Source organism: Nicotiana tomentosiformis, chromosome 5 (assembly GCF_000390325.3).
Source record: "Nicotiana tomentosiformis chromosome 5, ASM39032v3, whole genome shotgun sequence".
NCBI lineage: Eukaryota > Viridiplantae > Streptophyta > Magnoliopsida > Solanales > Solanaceae > Nicotiana > Nicotiana tomentosiformis.
In genome coordinates, this window is record NC_090816.1 from 38,691,344 (window position 1) to 38,707,912 (window position 16,569).

Sequence of the window (16,569 nt, forward strand, 5' to 3'; positions counted from 1 at the left end):
ATAACAATAGGATCATTTCTCTTATTGTAGACTAAGGAGTCGTGATATTTGCATAGCTTGAGGTTGGGAAGTATATACAAGGTATGTGAGACTATCCCTTTCCTTCTTTTGTACAACTCCGATTGTACATAATGTAATGAACGAGCTTCCAAAGATACTCCACTCTTAGAAGCTAACAGTTCTTACATTGTTTCCCTTCTTATGGAACGATTGATGTTGATGTTGCTTCTTTTATTCTTATGTTATCAGTGTTGTTGGTACTTCCCTATTCTTATAAGATTCATGATGAAGAGTTAGTCATAATAACGTGTACGGAGGTTACCGATCTTACGTCACCCCGAAAGGTTCAGAATGTGATTCCAGCATGCATTATATATATGTACCTATTTTACTCTACCGAGCCGCGCTATAGTCGGCCGGGTACGGCACCTATTGTGCAACCATTGATCAGTTGGGTTTTACCGAGATCCACGTGGCCGGGTACGATTCTACCGAGCCTTATAATTTACCGAGCCTATTACTGTCGGGTACGATATGATGATGATTATGCCCATAGAGGAGTATGTTTTTAAAAGTATATATATATATATATATATATATATATATATATATATATATATATATATATATATCATGCATTTCATGTCAGTCGCCCTCATAGGCACTCAGATGTTACAGGTGGTATATTCTCTATTTTTGTTTACATTATTGTTCTTATTTATGCTTTCTTGCCTTATATACTCAATACTTTATTCGTACTGACGTCCCTTTTATTTGTGAAAACGGCATGTCGTGCTGCAGGTCCTGATAGACAGGTAGACGAAGCTCCCCCACCACAGTAGGTTGTCCAGTTCAGCAGTTATTAGTGAGATCCCTTCTCTGGAGCTGCCGTGGTCTTGGTATGCATTTTTGTCATAGGTATTATGGGTAAGTCGAGGCCATGTTCCGGCAATGTTGCAGCACTTATGTTCGTTTAGAGGCTCATAGACAAGTGTCGACTCGTGTATAGTCTGGATAGCCTTGTCGGCTGATTTTTATTGTAGTCTTTCATGGTAGCTTGTCGGCTCGTACCTTATATATAGCTTCATGACAGCCTTGTCGGCCCATGTTATGTATGTTCATGCCATTATCTGTCATTGTTGGTTGTTTATGATTCATTTCTACCATTTATGTTGATCTCGTCGGCCCTTATAGATAATAAGAAAGGTTAGATAAAATGTACGTTGGTGCTCGACAGGTATGGCCCGAGTGCTAGTCATGGCCCTCCAGTTTGAGTCGTGATATACCAGAAAAGCGACATGCATCATTTCAGGATGTAGGAGAACTTTCGCTAGCACTAGCGATGATGCACCAGTAGAGTCAACTGTCACGGTGTCATCATTCATCTCAGCTCTAGCCCCATCGGTAGGCTTAGTTGTTGATCAAACGCAGCCTTCAACCTCGACTCAAATCAGGTTGGCAGATGGCACACGAATAATTTCAAGGTTCAACTTCCAACACAATATCAGATATATCCGAGGATTTATTGATGCATCAAAGCCTGAGGAGCTATCAACTGCAGACAGTGGGTTTCCCTCCCAAGGAACTTGCTGATCTCGACCAGACAATAGAACAAGCTGGCCTAGCTAATTCAGTTGTGATCCAGAAACTTTAGTTATTGCACATGTTATGCCAATTCTAATGCAGTTGCCACCATGAACAGATATTGAAATATTTATTCTACATATATATGTTTCTTCATTGACCGCCTTGGGATTAGATCTCTAAACGCTGAGCCTTGAGGGTGCATTGGTGTTTTCCTTGAAGCGTCCTAACAATGATTTAACTCAATTCCAAAAGTTAGCTCGTCAGGTGAGAATTATCCAAAATTATATAAGGAGATAATAGCTCATTCCTCAACCAATATGGGACATTAACCCTCCTCTTTGTTCAAGATTGGACAATTGGATAGTGGATAGCATAATATAGGCTATAATATTGAGTAAACCGAGAATTGTGATGAGTTTACCCCTTGTACCACTTCAAGAAAATAAACCTTTATCATAACTCCAAAATATAGATCAAGGATCGTCTCAAATCAAATAAGGGGACAACAATCCATCTCCTCAACTAACATAGGCCGCTTAACATTTGTCTAACATTGCTTTGCACCACAAGCAATTGAACTGATCCGCCAAGAGTATCGCTTGTCTGATCTCAATATTTGCGCATGCAAGTGTCTTGGACGTATCACTCCCCAGATGCAAATGTCACAGTGGCACGTAATGTACATAGTAACTATTCCCATAAATAAGACACTTATTAATGTATTTCTACTTCCAAACAGCTTCAAATATCCTTAACTCAGTATGAATAATTGGAACAATAACCAATTTTCAAAAGCTTGTCATTCATTGTTCGCTTTACCACTAATCCAAACATGTGCATTCTGATACCAATTGTCTTACTCTTGTGCCAACTTCCAACAAAGGCATTGGAGGAAAACCTGGGCATAAAAGAATGGACATTTTCTTGTATGGATTGTAAAAATGGCGGGATGATTGACATCCTTGAGTAGTGAGAATCAGAGACCGCTTAGATATGTATGTCTATAATTAATTTAGTTTGCTTTTTCTTTTGGTAGGGCATAGACCTTGCAAGAAAGATTCACCAACTGGAATTCAATTGTATTTCTATATATGTATTTCAATTTTTTTAGTTAGTAGAACCTTCCAAATATATATAAGAAGTCTCTTGTTTCATCCAATACTAAATTTTCAATAAATATTAATTTATGAACCAATTATTTCAATTGTGCAATATACTCAAGAATAAGAAGTTAGAGATTGAATCCATAAAACTTAAATTTTGAATTCGCTTCTAATTCATGGCTTTTGGATGCCCGAATCTTGCTCCCACTAGAATAGTCATCCTTTCATTATTAAGCTGCTCTCAAATTGAGAAGAATTCTAGTCATCCATTTATCTTAGAGAAAAATATGTCCCCTGGGACCTTGAAAAGAATATGTAATTGGAGACACAAACCAACAGGGTTATAAAATATATGTTGGCGCACGAATTGCAAAGAACATTTAGATGAATGAATTGACAACTCATTTAACCACCAAATTTAAACAACCTGAACTTGGTACACCAGGAAAAAACTTTCCCGGACACAACATATGCGCCAAAACATGTTTATTGACCATATTAAGGTGAAACTGAGGTGAGAATACATATTAATTAACCATGATCAAGTGAAAGATTTAATGCAAAACAGACATGTCACGAACTGTTGTATGCACCGGCTACAGCCGAGCAAGTAATATTGTCGATACTCTCCACAAACAAGAGACATGGTCACTCTAGATAAGGAAATTATAGTTCTTAAATATGATGGTCAACAAACCCTTCCATTTTCAGCCAAAATAGGTGCCAGATGCAGAAGGGTCGTCACATTATAAAATAAATCTAGAAATGGAAAATAGATTTAACTGCTAAATATTTTAAGATTAGTAGTCCGCAATGTCCAGTTACAACTCATTTAGGTCACACAAATTGCAGTCAGTTGGACACACAATGTCACTCACTTACCCAGTCAGTTGCACACAAGATCTTATATATAGAAAAAGTGGTTACAATAGATTAAGAAGGGTGTCAGGCTTTTGAAAGCACATTATCTTCTCAGTGCTGTACAATTCGATAGCACAACAGTACTGGAGCTTGTACGGAAGAAAATGTGTACCTCCTTATACTGCATGAAGGTCAAAGCTGTTATCTCTTCCTGCGCTTCGACTCCACCTAGCAATTGAACAAGAGATGGCTTAGCTAAAATATTTACTGGCTAAGATAAATTAGAGGCTAAGATTCATAAGAGCCTATATTTCAAGTATAGCATTTTATGATGCAGCTCCCTGAGAGCACAAAGAAATATGTATGTGCATACACGAGTCGGAATACCCATCTACACGTCAGAAATAAGGTACACAATTGAATAAATATCACAGCCTATTATCATTCAGCCAGATCCCAGAACCAATCATCTCAATCCCACCTCTGTTTCTACTTAAGAATCCTAAGAGTACTTATTAAAAAAAACTTAAAGAATCCTAACAGCCACCCAGCATGACAACCCAACTAACAACCATTTTATCCATCTTATTGTTCATTTAGCCAACATCCACTGCCATAGGCAGGAGATATCAATCAATAATCAGAACCAGTCTATTGTATACAACAACAAACCCAGTGTATCCCACAAATAGGGGGTATGGGAGGGTATTATGTACGCAGCCTTACCCCTACCTTATGCAGGTAGAGAGACTATTTCCTGTAGAAACCAGTCTATTGTATGTCAAACAAAATTTCCCAACCCACCCCCTTCTTATTCTCCCATCCTATGTTGCTCGGACTATCTGAAAATGTTGCCGGGTGTATGTCAGATCCTCCAAAAGTAGTGCAATTTTGGAGGATCCGACACACGTGCAGCAGCATTTTGGAGAGTCTCTCCCATCAACAGCCATTCATCTACTACCTGCAACCCGTAGAGCCACTTCCTGCAATTCTCTCTTTATGACTTAATTATTACATCAAATGTTCAATGTCAAGTCACGCCTGACAACACAAAAACTAGAGATTCTAGCACAAGAATCAGACACAGAAATGAGTAAGCTGGTATGAAACCAATTGGCACCTGACACCACAAACTTTTACATATTACTCTGCCCCAAATTAATTATCCTAGAATTTTTTTTTGAGATGGTCCCAAACTAACTATCCTAGATTTCTGTGATTGTTTTGAAATATGTCCACTTTCCTCAATAGGAACATCTACCAACCTATGCAATAAGGTAACACGACACCCAAAATGTACTTACTAAAGTTCGAATTCATCAAAAAGTTAATCTTATCTTCATTATACCATCTGTTTACATAGAATGAAACTTCATCTCATGCCTTCTCACCCAATTTGAATCAAATTATATCTCTGGGAAGTTTTACAGCTGATGTTAGAGTGTGAATCCCACTAAATTTGTTGAATGACAATTTTTTAAATGCTTTCCTGCTAACTTTGTTTCGAAACCAAACATAGGAGAAGATGTAAGTTTAATTCATTCAGTCCGACACCTTTCTTACTGGGGTCTTGTGTTCAACGCTAAAGAGATTTGACCCAATTGTATCTCAATTTTCTTCATGGTTGTAGAATGGGAACTTTGCACTTGACTCAAATCACGCAGTGTGGCCTCTGTCTTCTTGCGCTTTCCCAACATCTTCTCTAGCAATATCTCAATCTTTGCAAGCTTGTTGTTTTTGAGATTCTCCTAGGGGAATTGACGATTGCCCTTGATTGTAGGAAGGCGGAGGGAATGGTTGCTCTGTTGATACATATGGGGCCTTTGACCATTGGTTGTTTGTGAGGACCATACTCGCCTATTTCCACCTTGACTATTAGAATTCCATCCCTGATTGCCATGATTGTTGTTTAAACCTTGGTTGTTTAGCCATTGTTGGGGTAGACTCCCTTGGCTTTGATTGGGGCCTCCTTGATAGTTGCCTCTTTGTCGATTCATTCTCCTTTGGTAATTACCCACATAATTAGCCGCTTCATTTTGTACATAGTGACAATGTTCTTGAATATTGCTTGCCATGCACATGAGACAAACTGTCCATTCATGGCGTCAACCACGTGGACTGTCTTCACTCCCAATTCTGAAATTTGCTTTGAAATGGGGAACATATGAGTTGTCAACTGTGCTATAGCTTTATCTCGTGCTTCATTCTCCTTGAAACTTGTTTGCTTGAGGTAATAGGTGTAGCATCACTATCCCACATGTGCCATGCATGGGCATTCTAGAATACTTTGTCTAAAATTACTCCAGCTTCCAGGAATGTTAAGTCCATGGTTTTGCCATTCGGCATTCCAGGAATGTTAGGTCCATGATTGTGCCATTCGCCATTATCAACCACTGATCTTGTGACCTTGTCCAAAGCTAGGTAAAAGGTTTGTTGCAATGTTAAGTCAGGGCATCCATGCTGGGACACTTCTTCAGACACCTTGTATCTCTCCCATGCCTCATATAAGGTTTCAATGGCCTTTGTTGAAACCCTAGGATGTCCTTTCTCAACTTTGCAATCCTAGTGGGCGGAAAGAATTTGGCGAAGCACACCTAAGTAACTCCTCCCAATTATAAATTGACAACACAGGGCGCTCATCTAACCACACTGAGGCTTCCCCTTGCAATGAGAATGGGAAAAACCTCAATCTTAAGGCACCCTTAGATACACTGGTTTTTTTATACAAAGCACAAACTAACAAAAAGTTGTGAATATGTAGCTAAGGTCTTCACACGGTTGGCCACCAAATACCCGTTTTTTGCTAGCATTTGGAATATCAAAGGTGTAAGTTAAAATTTGCCACTCTGATATGCGACAGAATTATGTTATTAGCACAACCATAGTTGACATCGATTGGCTCATCCTCATCACCCAAAGGTGGTAGTGGTACAATAGTGTTTGGATTGGCCATTGCAAGTACCCAACTGGAGAAAGCAAAATTAAAAAGAGAACACCAACCGGATCAAAGTATAGTAATCCAAATACACTAGTAATCCGAAAATACCTACTGCTCCCCAGCAACAACGCCAAAATTTGGTAACATCCAACTTACTCCTAAAAAGGATAAGTGGTTGTCACAAATATACCTAACAAGAGTGGGGTCAAATATACAATGAGCAATTGATTGGTGGGATCACTAAGTATAGACATATTTCTAGAATAATACATTATATGAGTTTTGGCGTTTTTGATTTATCTAACAACTACAAAAAGTGAATAAGTAAAGCAATTAACTAATATTGAATAAAATCAGATAGAGAAAAGAGAAAGGCACTAGGGTTGTATCTCCTTTCTAACTTGCATTACCTAGTGGGTATTTTCTTAGTTTGCCTAATTACTTGGTTAATTATTATGGCTCAATCTTAATTACCATAATATTTTTCAGTATTAATGGATCCATCTTAATTAAATTTTCCCAAGTCTAATTAGATGCTTTAAGTCCCTATTGAGTTAAACTCAAGGAAAAATCTAGTTATTCCTAGGTTGATTCAATAAATTGAGCTATACAATCCCTTGCTACTTAGTTCTTACCTGGTCCTAATTCTCCCTTCCCAAATGAGAACTAAGACATTCAACGCTTATTCAAGTATTGGCAACCACTCAATTACAATTTAAGCATGAAATCAATTAGATAACAATAACCCCAAGCAAGTTAAGGTAAACAATCAGTAACTCATGAACATACAAATTAGTTAGGTCTACCCAAGTTAGATGTTTAACTAGACATTCTTAAAATGAAAATAAGAACACAAATTAATGAAGTAAACACAACGGGTAGATGAAATTAAGGATAAATGATTCAGACTCAATGATTAGAGTCCACCAAGTGTTGGATCTCCAAGTAGAAAATACTCAAGCACATCTCAACTTTCCAACCAAAGATAAGAAAAAGACCTAAACAGTAACTATTTATTAGCATCTAAATTAAACTGCAACAAGTTTACAAAAGTACCCTTCGGATAGCCCATCTTGCTGCCGCACTTTGGATTCTGTAGTCACACTTCACATTCAAATAGCTTAAGTTGAAGTTCAACCCAGTTTTGCGGCCAAACTTTTATTTAGCAATTGCATTTTACTTCTTCAGTGAACCGGAGCTTACTTACATTCATCTTCCTATCTATACAACTAAGGAACTCATTTCAACTTGGGAGTGACTAGACATATTATCAAATCGCAAGCAATCAACAACTAGAAATCCAACACCAACTTAGTTTGGTCATTAGTCGTCGATATTATCATTAGTATGATACATTAGGTATCATCATGACCTAAACACTGACCCTTCTTTGCTCAGTCCTAGCATTCTCCTTCCATTAGGGTGAAGGAATCTGACATATTTGGTATCACCATGACTAAACATGCAACTCTTCCCTTCTTACTCGAGCCCATCCCTCTCCTTCCTTTGGGATGAACAAAAGATCCTAACAACCAGCTACATATAACAACAGTGTAAGAAAGCAACCATCACCATCCCATCTCTATCACAAACAGAAAAAGGCCGTTTACTAAATCTTAGTAATGATAATTAGGACATTAACTGACTTGCTAATAACACTACTGCTAAAAGTCTATGCGGTCGTTTGGTTGGTGAACACGTTATACCAGAATTATAATGTCGGGATTATAATGCGTGGATTAAATAATGACGTGAATATTTAGTGTATATACTCTTCTTGGTAAATGTTTGGTTCATCGGACTAAAATGAGATATTTGGGGTATAATATAAAACATGCGTTTGGTTTTATGCTAGATAAATTGGGATAAGCTTTTCTTTTCAAATTTAACCTAGACTTTTTTAAAGGAATTACGAAGAAGAGTTTTGGAGAAGGGCATCTTTGTCATTTTGGTGTTTTATCCCGTGATTTTATCCCGCGTGTATAAAAATAATACCAGAATTATGGTATAACAATCGCGGGATTGCTAATTCCAGAATCAAAAGTTCAACCAAACGCTGGATATAATTTATCTTGTATTTTATCCCGGAATTGTTATCCCTAGTCCCACAAACCAGACGATCCCCAAGTCTAACAAGTGTATGCAACAGATTCTTACCTTTGGCTCAACATGGAACGAGCTCAAAGGTCGTTTGGCACCATCTTCCGACGAACAGTCAGAACACAAGAAAGGGTCTAATTTCTTTGCTTCTTCAATGGTCATACCCATACAAGAAGGATGGAACCTGCAATAAAGTTGTACAAAAGATGAAAAGACCATCTTACAAATGTAGATATCTTTTGAAGAGTTCTTAAAAACATAGTTATCCAACAATCATAACACAGAAAGCTTAATAGAACTCCATGACCGACTCAGACCTCCCTAATATACAGGATGCTGAATAACACAGCAAAAATTGCACTCAACACCAGTAGAGGCAATTACAAACATAAGGATTTTCAAACTTCTACTCCACACTACTCTGGCCTTCTGTTCCCTCCTTACAAGTTCCTATTAGTTCACAGCTGAATACGAAAATGTAGACTCATTTTTTAATTTAATCATATTTTCCCACTTAACAAGAAGCTTATTTAGATGTTCTTTCTTGTATCAACCCTTTTTTTATTTCATTGTTCAACCTTACACCTAACTCACTTTTAGCTTATTGATCATATCCATCATATATCTCTCATGATTGCCTTCAAAGGAACTTGGCCATCTATAGATCCAATTCAACCTAATACACCAATCATTCTTAGATGCTCGGCACTATATTTATCTATTAGATTCATTCTCTCTTATAAACATCTAGATACATATTGCATTCAAATCCAAACTATACCCATACAGAGGTTCCAGTTCCTGTTACAGTATTGTTTTAACTTATTGCAAGAATTTGAAGAATATAGCAAAATTATGACAAAAGCTATCAATTCGTCTTACAAATTTAAATGGCTGAATAAGGGGATAAGGGCAGAAAAACATACAAAAGATGCAATTCTAGAGCAGTTTTTCCCTAATTGTTATACTAACACAATATGAATAGCGGACAACAACAAGGATAAGACTACTCCAAGAACAAATTTCAGAAGATCAAGTATTTGTGTATTAAAGAAAAAAATTGTGCATATAGAGATAACATAGAGGCAGAGGGATATGACAAATGTCTTTTGCATTTTCATACTTTATGTCCTCAGATGTTGTCCATGTGACCATTTATCTGTCTTTAAAAGGGCAGCCCGGTGCACTAAGCTCCCGCTATGTGCGGGGCCCGGGGAAGGGCCGGACCACAAGGGTCTATTGTATGCAACCTTACCCTGCATTTCTGCAAAAGGTTGTTTCCACGGCTTGAACTCGTGACCTCATAGTCACATGGCAGCAACTTTACCAGTTATGCCAAGGCTCCCCTTCACCATTTATCTGTCTTTATTATTTATATATGAATTAAAGTTAACTCCAATAAGACATACCCTTTCTCTCTCATTTCATTTTTTAACCTAAAGTTTAGAACATGAAGCTTACTTGTTGGTTTCCATGAATACAAGTAAAAAAGACATGCTAATATGTAAAGGAATGAATTCAGTAATATGTATACCAGTCTTTGCATCCTTCACATTGCACCATGAGATCATCCGGGTTATAGGGCATCTCACACTTACAATACCTTCAAAATCAAAACATTCGGAAATATCAGCATGTTAACAAACAATACAAGCACAACTCTAATATTCCACCAAAAAAGAGCTATTTTCAAATTTCAGTGGAGCTATGAGTGACTCACACAGCAACACGGTCAGGAGTAAATCCTCCTGTGGCAGCTTTGTACTCGAACCTACAAAAGTAATCCTCAGAGCCCACATTCTCCAGTTTGGTGTAGCTCTTGAAAGAGTGCACTATGCACTTCCCCTCGATGGTGTGTGCACTCTGCAAATCGTAGTGATCTGACAAGAACAGCTCCTTGGCCCCGTGGAACTGTCTGCGGCCACCAATAGACTCCTCAGGGCGGTAGTACCATCGAACTCGAACCTTCACATTGTTACGGTGGTCAGCCTCAATTTTCTCTACCCTTGCCACATATGGGGGCTTATCAGAATCAGATGGTTTCATCAACACATAATCACCAGCTGAGACAAAAACAAAAGCAGAAATCTTAATCTCCTGTAAGCTCCAATCAAGCACTTCTTCAACACCCCACCCCCCACCCCCACCCCCCCCCCCCCCACTTCCCCCAAACAAAAGCAAGAAAAGCTGACAGTGTAAATAGAAAGTAATGCCCCAAATTTCATCAGATTCATTAAGAAGTATGGTACATGAATGTATGCATGTCTATTTTGTGTCGGGACAACAAAATGTCCACATTGATTGTTCGAGAAATAGTGCAAACTAAAAGCACAACTGAATAATTTAGGGAGACAAAGCCCAATGAACTACAAAGGAATCCATTACAAAAGACAATCCTCCATTCCAATTTATATGGCATTTTTTTCATTTTGCAGCATTAGTGTCTAACACCAATAACAATGTTCAATAGAACTTGCAAACTTTCAAGAATTCAAATTCATTTATCTATTCAATTTTTTTTAATCCCATCAGTTAAGAGGTACATGGGGTCGGTTAAGAACCACGTGGTTAACAATGACTTACTTACCTAATCCCTTAGTTATCAATACATAGATAAAGAACATGAAGGTAGAGGTGTGAAGTATCAATCAGGAAAGAAAAAAACTTCTCTATTCTGTGTTTCTCTCCGTCTCCGATCTCTCTCTTCTCTCTGCATTATTTACTTCCTCCTCCTTTTCTTTCATCTCTTCTCAATGTATTCTTCTCCTTCTCTGAAGCTTACATCTAAATCCCTGCTAGAGTTAGTTGCAAGTGCTTTGTCGTGTCCATGTCAGCATAGTTTAATTTCACTATCCATTTTTTCCACTTTGTATTTCACTACCTTTTTCTTACGAGTCTAAATGGAGCGACATAGTCAGTGAAGATTCATATAGACAAGTACCTATGATGAACATTTTCCCTTAATTGTATATTTAGTAGGAATATCTCCTCTTGGTTATATATTTGAATAAAATATATTCTCTTGGTTGTGTATTTGGTAGAAATGCATTCACTTGGTTGTATATTTGGTATAGGAGAATCTTGTAGATACAAAATATATAACCAATAGAACATATTCCTACCAAATTACAACCAAGAGAATATATTCCTCATTAGTGCCGAACCCAACTAGCTTAGGATTGAGGCAAAGTTGTTGTATTTCTTTTTTTCCAGAAAGTTAATAGTGTTGTTATATTTCATTTCCTTTGGGTCCATCATAATTGTAGTTAAGTTGAATATCAATGAAATAGTCCTTCTCTTGAATTGTTCTGAATATTGGGATCATTACAATTTCTTTTTGATAACTGATCCCCGAGGATTGTAGGACACCGTTCAAAACTCGATGGATAATAGACCAGCCTCTTTACCCTTCGCCGCTTATAAACCAAGCTTTTGTCAACGGCAAGTTCAAACCGGTAACGTGCACCTGGCCCACACATCACGCACTGCGCTCTTACCACTAGAACAAAACCATTGGGAGCTGTTAGACTAACTTTTCAGCCACTACTTTAGTATTTTCTTACACTCTCACTAATATAATATTCCTACATAAGTCGTATCAACATCGTACAAGCTGTTTTGAATTGTGTATTCTTGTTATATTAAATTTTATTGTTAAATTAAATACAAAATTGTCATGATTATTGCTTAAAAGCTTATTGTATTGTTCACTCTCAAAAAAAAGGTTTATTGTATTGTATTGTTAAATCCATTGTTAGCTAACAATGAAAAGATCCATTTTACGTAACAACCAATTTGGTGTGGTGGGATTGTTACGTTATTTCTCTTTCCAATTGTCTAACTGCTACTAATAATCTCATTTTATCCTATACCTCATTTTGACCTGTAGTTCCACCTTTTACTATAATCACATTTCAGCAGCCCTTCCTCATTACTACTACTCCTTCTAGTCACTTTGTCGTCTAGTATGTAATCATCCCTTTTCATCTTTTTTCCATTTTTTGAGTGTTGAATTATTGTTGCAACAATTATAGGGGTATCAAGCTGCTAAGGCATATGATGAAAGTTTGGGAGAGGGTTGGTTGAAGCGAGGGTGAGGAGGTATGTCTCCATTTTCGAGAACAAGTTTGGTTTTATGCCGGGTCGGTCGACAGCGGAAGTCATTCACCTTATGAGGAGATTGGCGAAGCGGTATAGGGAAATGAAAAAGGAGTTATATGTGGTGTTCATTGACCTAGAGAAAACTTACGACAAAGTCCCGAGAGAGGTTCTTTGGAGATATTTGGAGGCTAAAGGTATGTCTATAGCTTACATTAGGATGATCAAGGACAAGTATGATAGAGCTAAGACCCGAGTTAGAACTATGGGGGAGACTTGGAACACTTCCTGGTTGTGATGGGGTTGCACCATGGACCAGTCTTTAGTCCATTTTTTTATTTTCCTTGGTGATGGACGCGCTGACGCGGCACATTCAAGGGGAGGTGTCATGGTGTGTGTTATTTGCAAATGATATAGTTCTGACTGACGAGACACGAGGTGGTGTTAACGAGAGGCTGGAGGTTTGGAGACAGACTCACTCTTGAGTCTAAAGGTTTTAAGTTGAGCATGACCAACACAGAGTATTTGAAGTGTAAGTTCAACGATGTTATCCAGGAAGCGGACATAGATGTGAGGCTTGATACACAAGTCATCCCAGGAGAGGAAGTTTCAAGCACCTTGAGTCTATTATACAAGGAAATGGGAAGATTGATGAGGATGTCACACGTTGTATCGGAGCAGAGTGGATGAAATAGAGGCTCGCTGCCGGTGTCTTGTGTGATAAAAATGTGCCACTAAAACTTAAAGATATGTTCTATAGAGTGGTGGTTAGACCGACTATGTTGTACGAGGTAAAGTGTTGGCCAGTCAAGAACTCTCATGTCCAGAAGTTGAAAGTAGCTGAAATGAGGATGTTGGATAAGATGCGCGAGGCGAGGCTAAGATGGTTTGGGCATGTGAAGAAGAGAAGCAAAGATGCTCCAGTTAGCAGGTATGAGAGGTTGGCCTTGGTGGGATATAAGGAGGGGTAGAGGTAGACCTAAGAAGTATTAGGAGAGGTGATTAGGCAGGACATGGAGCAACAGGACCTTACCGACGACATGGCCCTTGATAGGAGCGTGTGAAGGTCAAGGATTAAGGTAGAAGGTTAGTAGGTAGTCGAGCGTGTCCCTTTGTCTTTCTCTAGCCGGTAGCATGAGTGTTAATATGGTATCCTTTTATCCTTAGATTGCTAGTACTACCTATTGTTTGATTGGTATCTTTGTTTCGCTTCTTTAATATCTTGTTATTGTTACTACATGTTGTCACTGCTTCTTTTCTTTAGCTGAGGGTCTACCGGAAACAACCTCTCTACCTTACCAGGATAGGGGTAAGGTTGCGTACACTCTACCTTCCCCATACCCCACTTGTGGGAATTCACTAAGTTGTTGTTGTTGTCGTTGAGTGTTGAATTACTGATAAATTCAATATCCATAGTAATTAAGGACATTTTAGTGAACTTATCAGTTGTTGATAGTACAATACAATCAAATCAAATCAAACAAGAAAAAACTGTTAAACCACAAACAAATAATACAATCTATCCGACTATAGTCTTAGCAACACAACACATTAAACTCCGTGTTCAATCAAACACTCCCATAAAAATAAGAAAACAGGGAGATAAATTCCAAGTCCAAAAAAATGAAAACAAGGATGAGTATTTGCCTCCATATACACACACAACAAAGCATTTATTTAACATAAAAATAAAATCCAAAGATAAATTAATAAAAGGAAAAAAGCATTATTACGTCTTACGACTTTGTTGGTACCCTTGATAGTGTAAGAATCAAGGTCCTTCTTCCCTGGTTTAGTCTTTGCCATCAATTCTCTCTCACTGGTCAAGAGTCAAGACTCAAGACCCACAAACTTCCTTCTACGGGTTACAATACTTTTTTTGCTTTTCTTTTGGATTTTCTTTCACGAAAATACAGTGACCCAGTTATCAAAATCCTACGATGGTTAACACTTTGCTTGTTGCAGACAGTGGAGAAGCAGAAACCCTAATAGCTGAAAACTGTAGGTCGAACGAAAGGGGGAAAGAAGAAAGAGGTTTTGTTCCTGTACAGTAAGTTGTAACCAATGAAACATATCTGTCCCAACCATATGAATTAAGTTAATCATGACTAAATGATAAATTAAGTAAAATATAAATAATTAAGTAGAGATCAATTAAATATTTAATTATAAGATTGATGCAAACACGGTGTAATAATTAGGATGACTCTTGTATTTATGTTTATTTTATATTTTTATCTTAAATTCAAAAAATATTAATGTGCTCACATTCTAGGTTGTACACGGAGCAGGTGTCGAAAGTAAAGCAACAACAACAAACAACAATAGCAACAATTCAATATAATCTCACTAGTGGGGTATGGGGAGGGTAGTGTGTACGCAGACCTTAAACCTGGGGTAGAGAAGTTGTTTCCGATAGACCCTCGGTCCCCTCCCTCCAAGAACTCTCAACCTTGCTCTGGGGAGGATAGTGTGTACGCAGACTTTACCCCTACCCTGGGGTAGAGAGGCTGTTTCCGATAGACCGTCAGCCCCCTTTCTCCAAGAACTCCCAATTTTTCTCTTGAGGTGACTCGAACTCACAACCTATTGGTTGGAAGTGGAGGATCGAGAGGGAAGCGGAGGGTCGAGAGTAAAGCAAGACAAGACAAAATATTCAAGATAATGAAGCTAAAAAGAGTGTAACTTTGCATAGTGTTATAGAAGCTAATGACATGTGAACTTAGTGGTTTTTAGTTAGAATAGAAGTACATGGCGGGTTCATTTGATTTGTCTGATTTTAGTTAATTCTTGTTTGTAATTAATTTGTAACTGATTAAGTCAACACGTTGGCATCAAACTTCAAGGTGTTTTGATTTTTCGTCTTTCTTTTTGGTAATATACGTGGGTTTGTTTGTGCGCGTGCATATATATGTGTTGTACTCTTTATGCGTACAAATCAAAAGACAAGAAGAAATTTTGAGTTTTCCTTTAAAACTCTTTCTTTAGATCTTTCAATCTTATTATGGTATCAAAGCTAATTCAATTGGGTTTTTTTATTTTTTTTGAGAAACTGAAATTTTTATTTATTTTAATACTATGAAAGTTCAAACAAAAGATCCACAGGATCATTACAACAACCAGATATGCCATTTATGACATTCAAATTCCCAAGCTTAGCCAATTCCTACAAATAATTTCTAAAATAGGCTTAACAAAAGAAACTCACCCTTGTCTGCCAGTATCCTGGTCACAACAAAGCGGGGTGGGGCTACTAGACACATAAATTTGTTAAGGTTGGACTGATTGGTTGCTTCCCAAGCCTAAACCACATTCACCTTTATAATATAACTAGTGAAATTTTGCGCTTCGCACGCGATTGTTAAAGATATTAGTGAATTTGGTCGAGATAGAAGAGATTAATCCTTTCATGTATATGCATATAAAAATAATCTTACTTATATATTCATATTAGTGTAATTCAAGATAATTCTTTATATTGATGAACTCACAAATATATACTATATATAAAATACTATAACCCTTGAATCGTAGATTGTTTTTGGGCCATTTAGTCTTTGATAAATAGACGTAATTTGTTCTATATTCAAGACATACTATCTCGTTATATTTTTTTCTATTTCTGATTGGGAAAGAGGTTACGCTTCTCCTTTACTTCCGTTCTTCACATTCTCTTATCCGTTTTACACAGATTTATATTTTATACTTCATCTATATCAATTTATGTTTTATAATTTTTGAGAGTCAATCTCCTTAACTCAACCAAGAATTTAGACATAGAAGTTTTTAAGATTTTTGGAATAAAATTTGCATACTTGATAATTATATAAAGTATTATATGTCACAATAATTAACCATTCAAAATCTTTAAAAAGAATATGA

At 37.4% G+C, this 16,569-nt stretch overlaps 1 protein-coding gene across 1 annotated transcript; it reads right to left on the minus strand.

Moving 5' to 3' along the window:
- Positions 1–3,463: 3,463 nt before the first annotated feature.
- LOC104116149 (chromatin remodeling protein EBS-like) lies at positions 3,464–14,782 on the minus strand. Its single transcript, XM_009626948.4, has 5 exons — positions 14,421–14,782; positions 10,310–10,652; positions 10,124–10,192; positions 8,647–8,773; positions 3,464–3,779 (listed from the first exon to the last, which is right to left on the minus strand). Exons 1-5 carry the CDS (start codon positions 14,491–14,493, stop codon positions 3,753–3,755), a joined length of 639 nt encoding a protein of 212 aa, XP_009625243.1. The 5' UTR covers positions 14,494–14,782; the 3' UTR covers positions 3,464–3,752.
- Between the last annotated feature and the right edge of the window lie 1,787 nt (positions 14,783–16,569).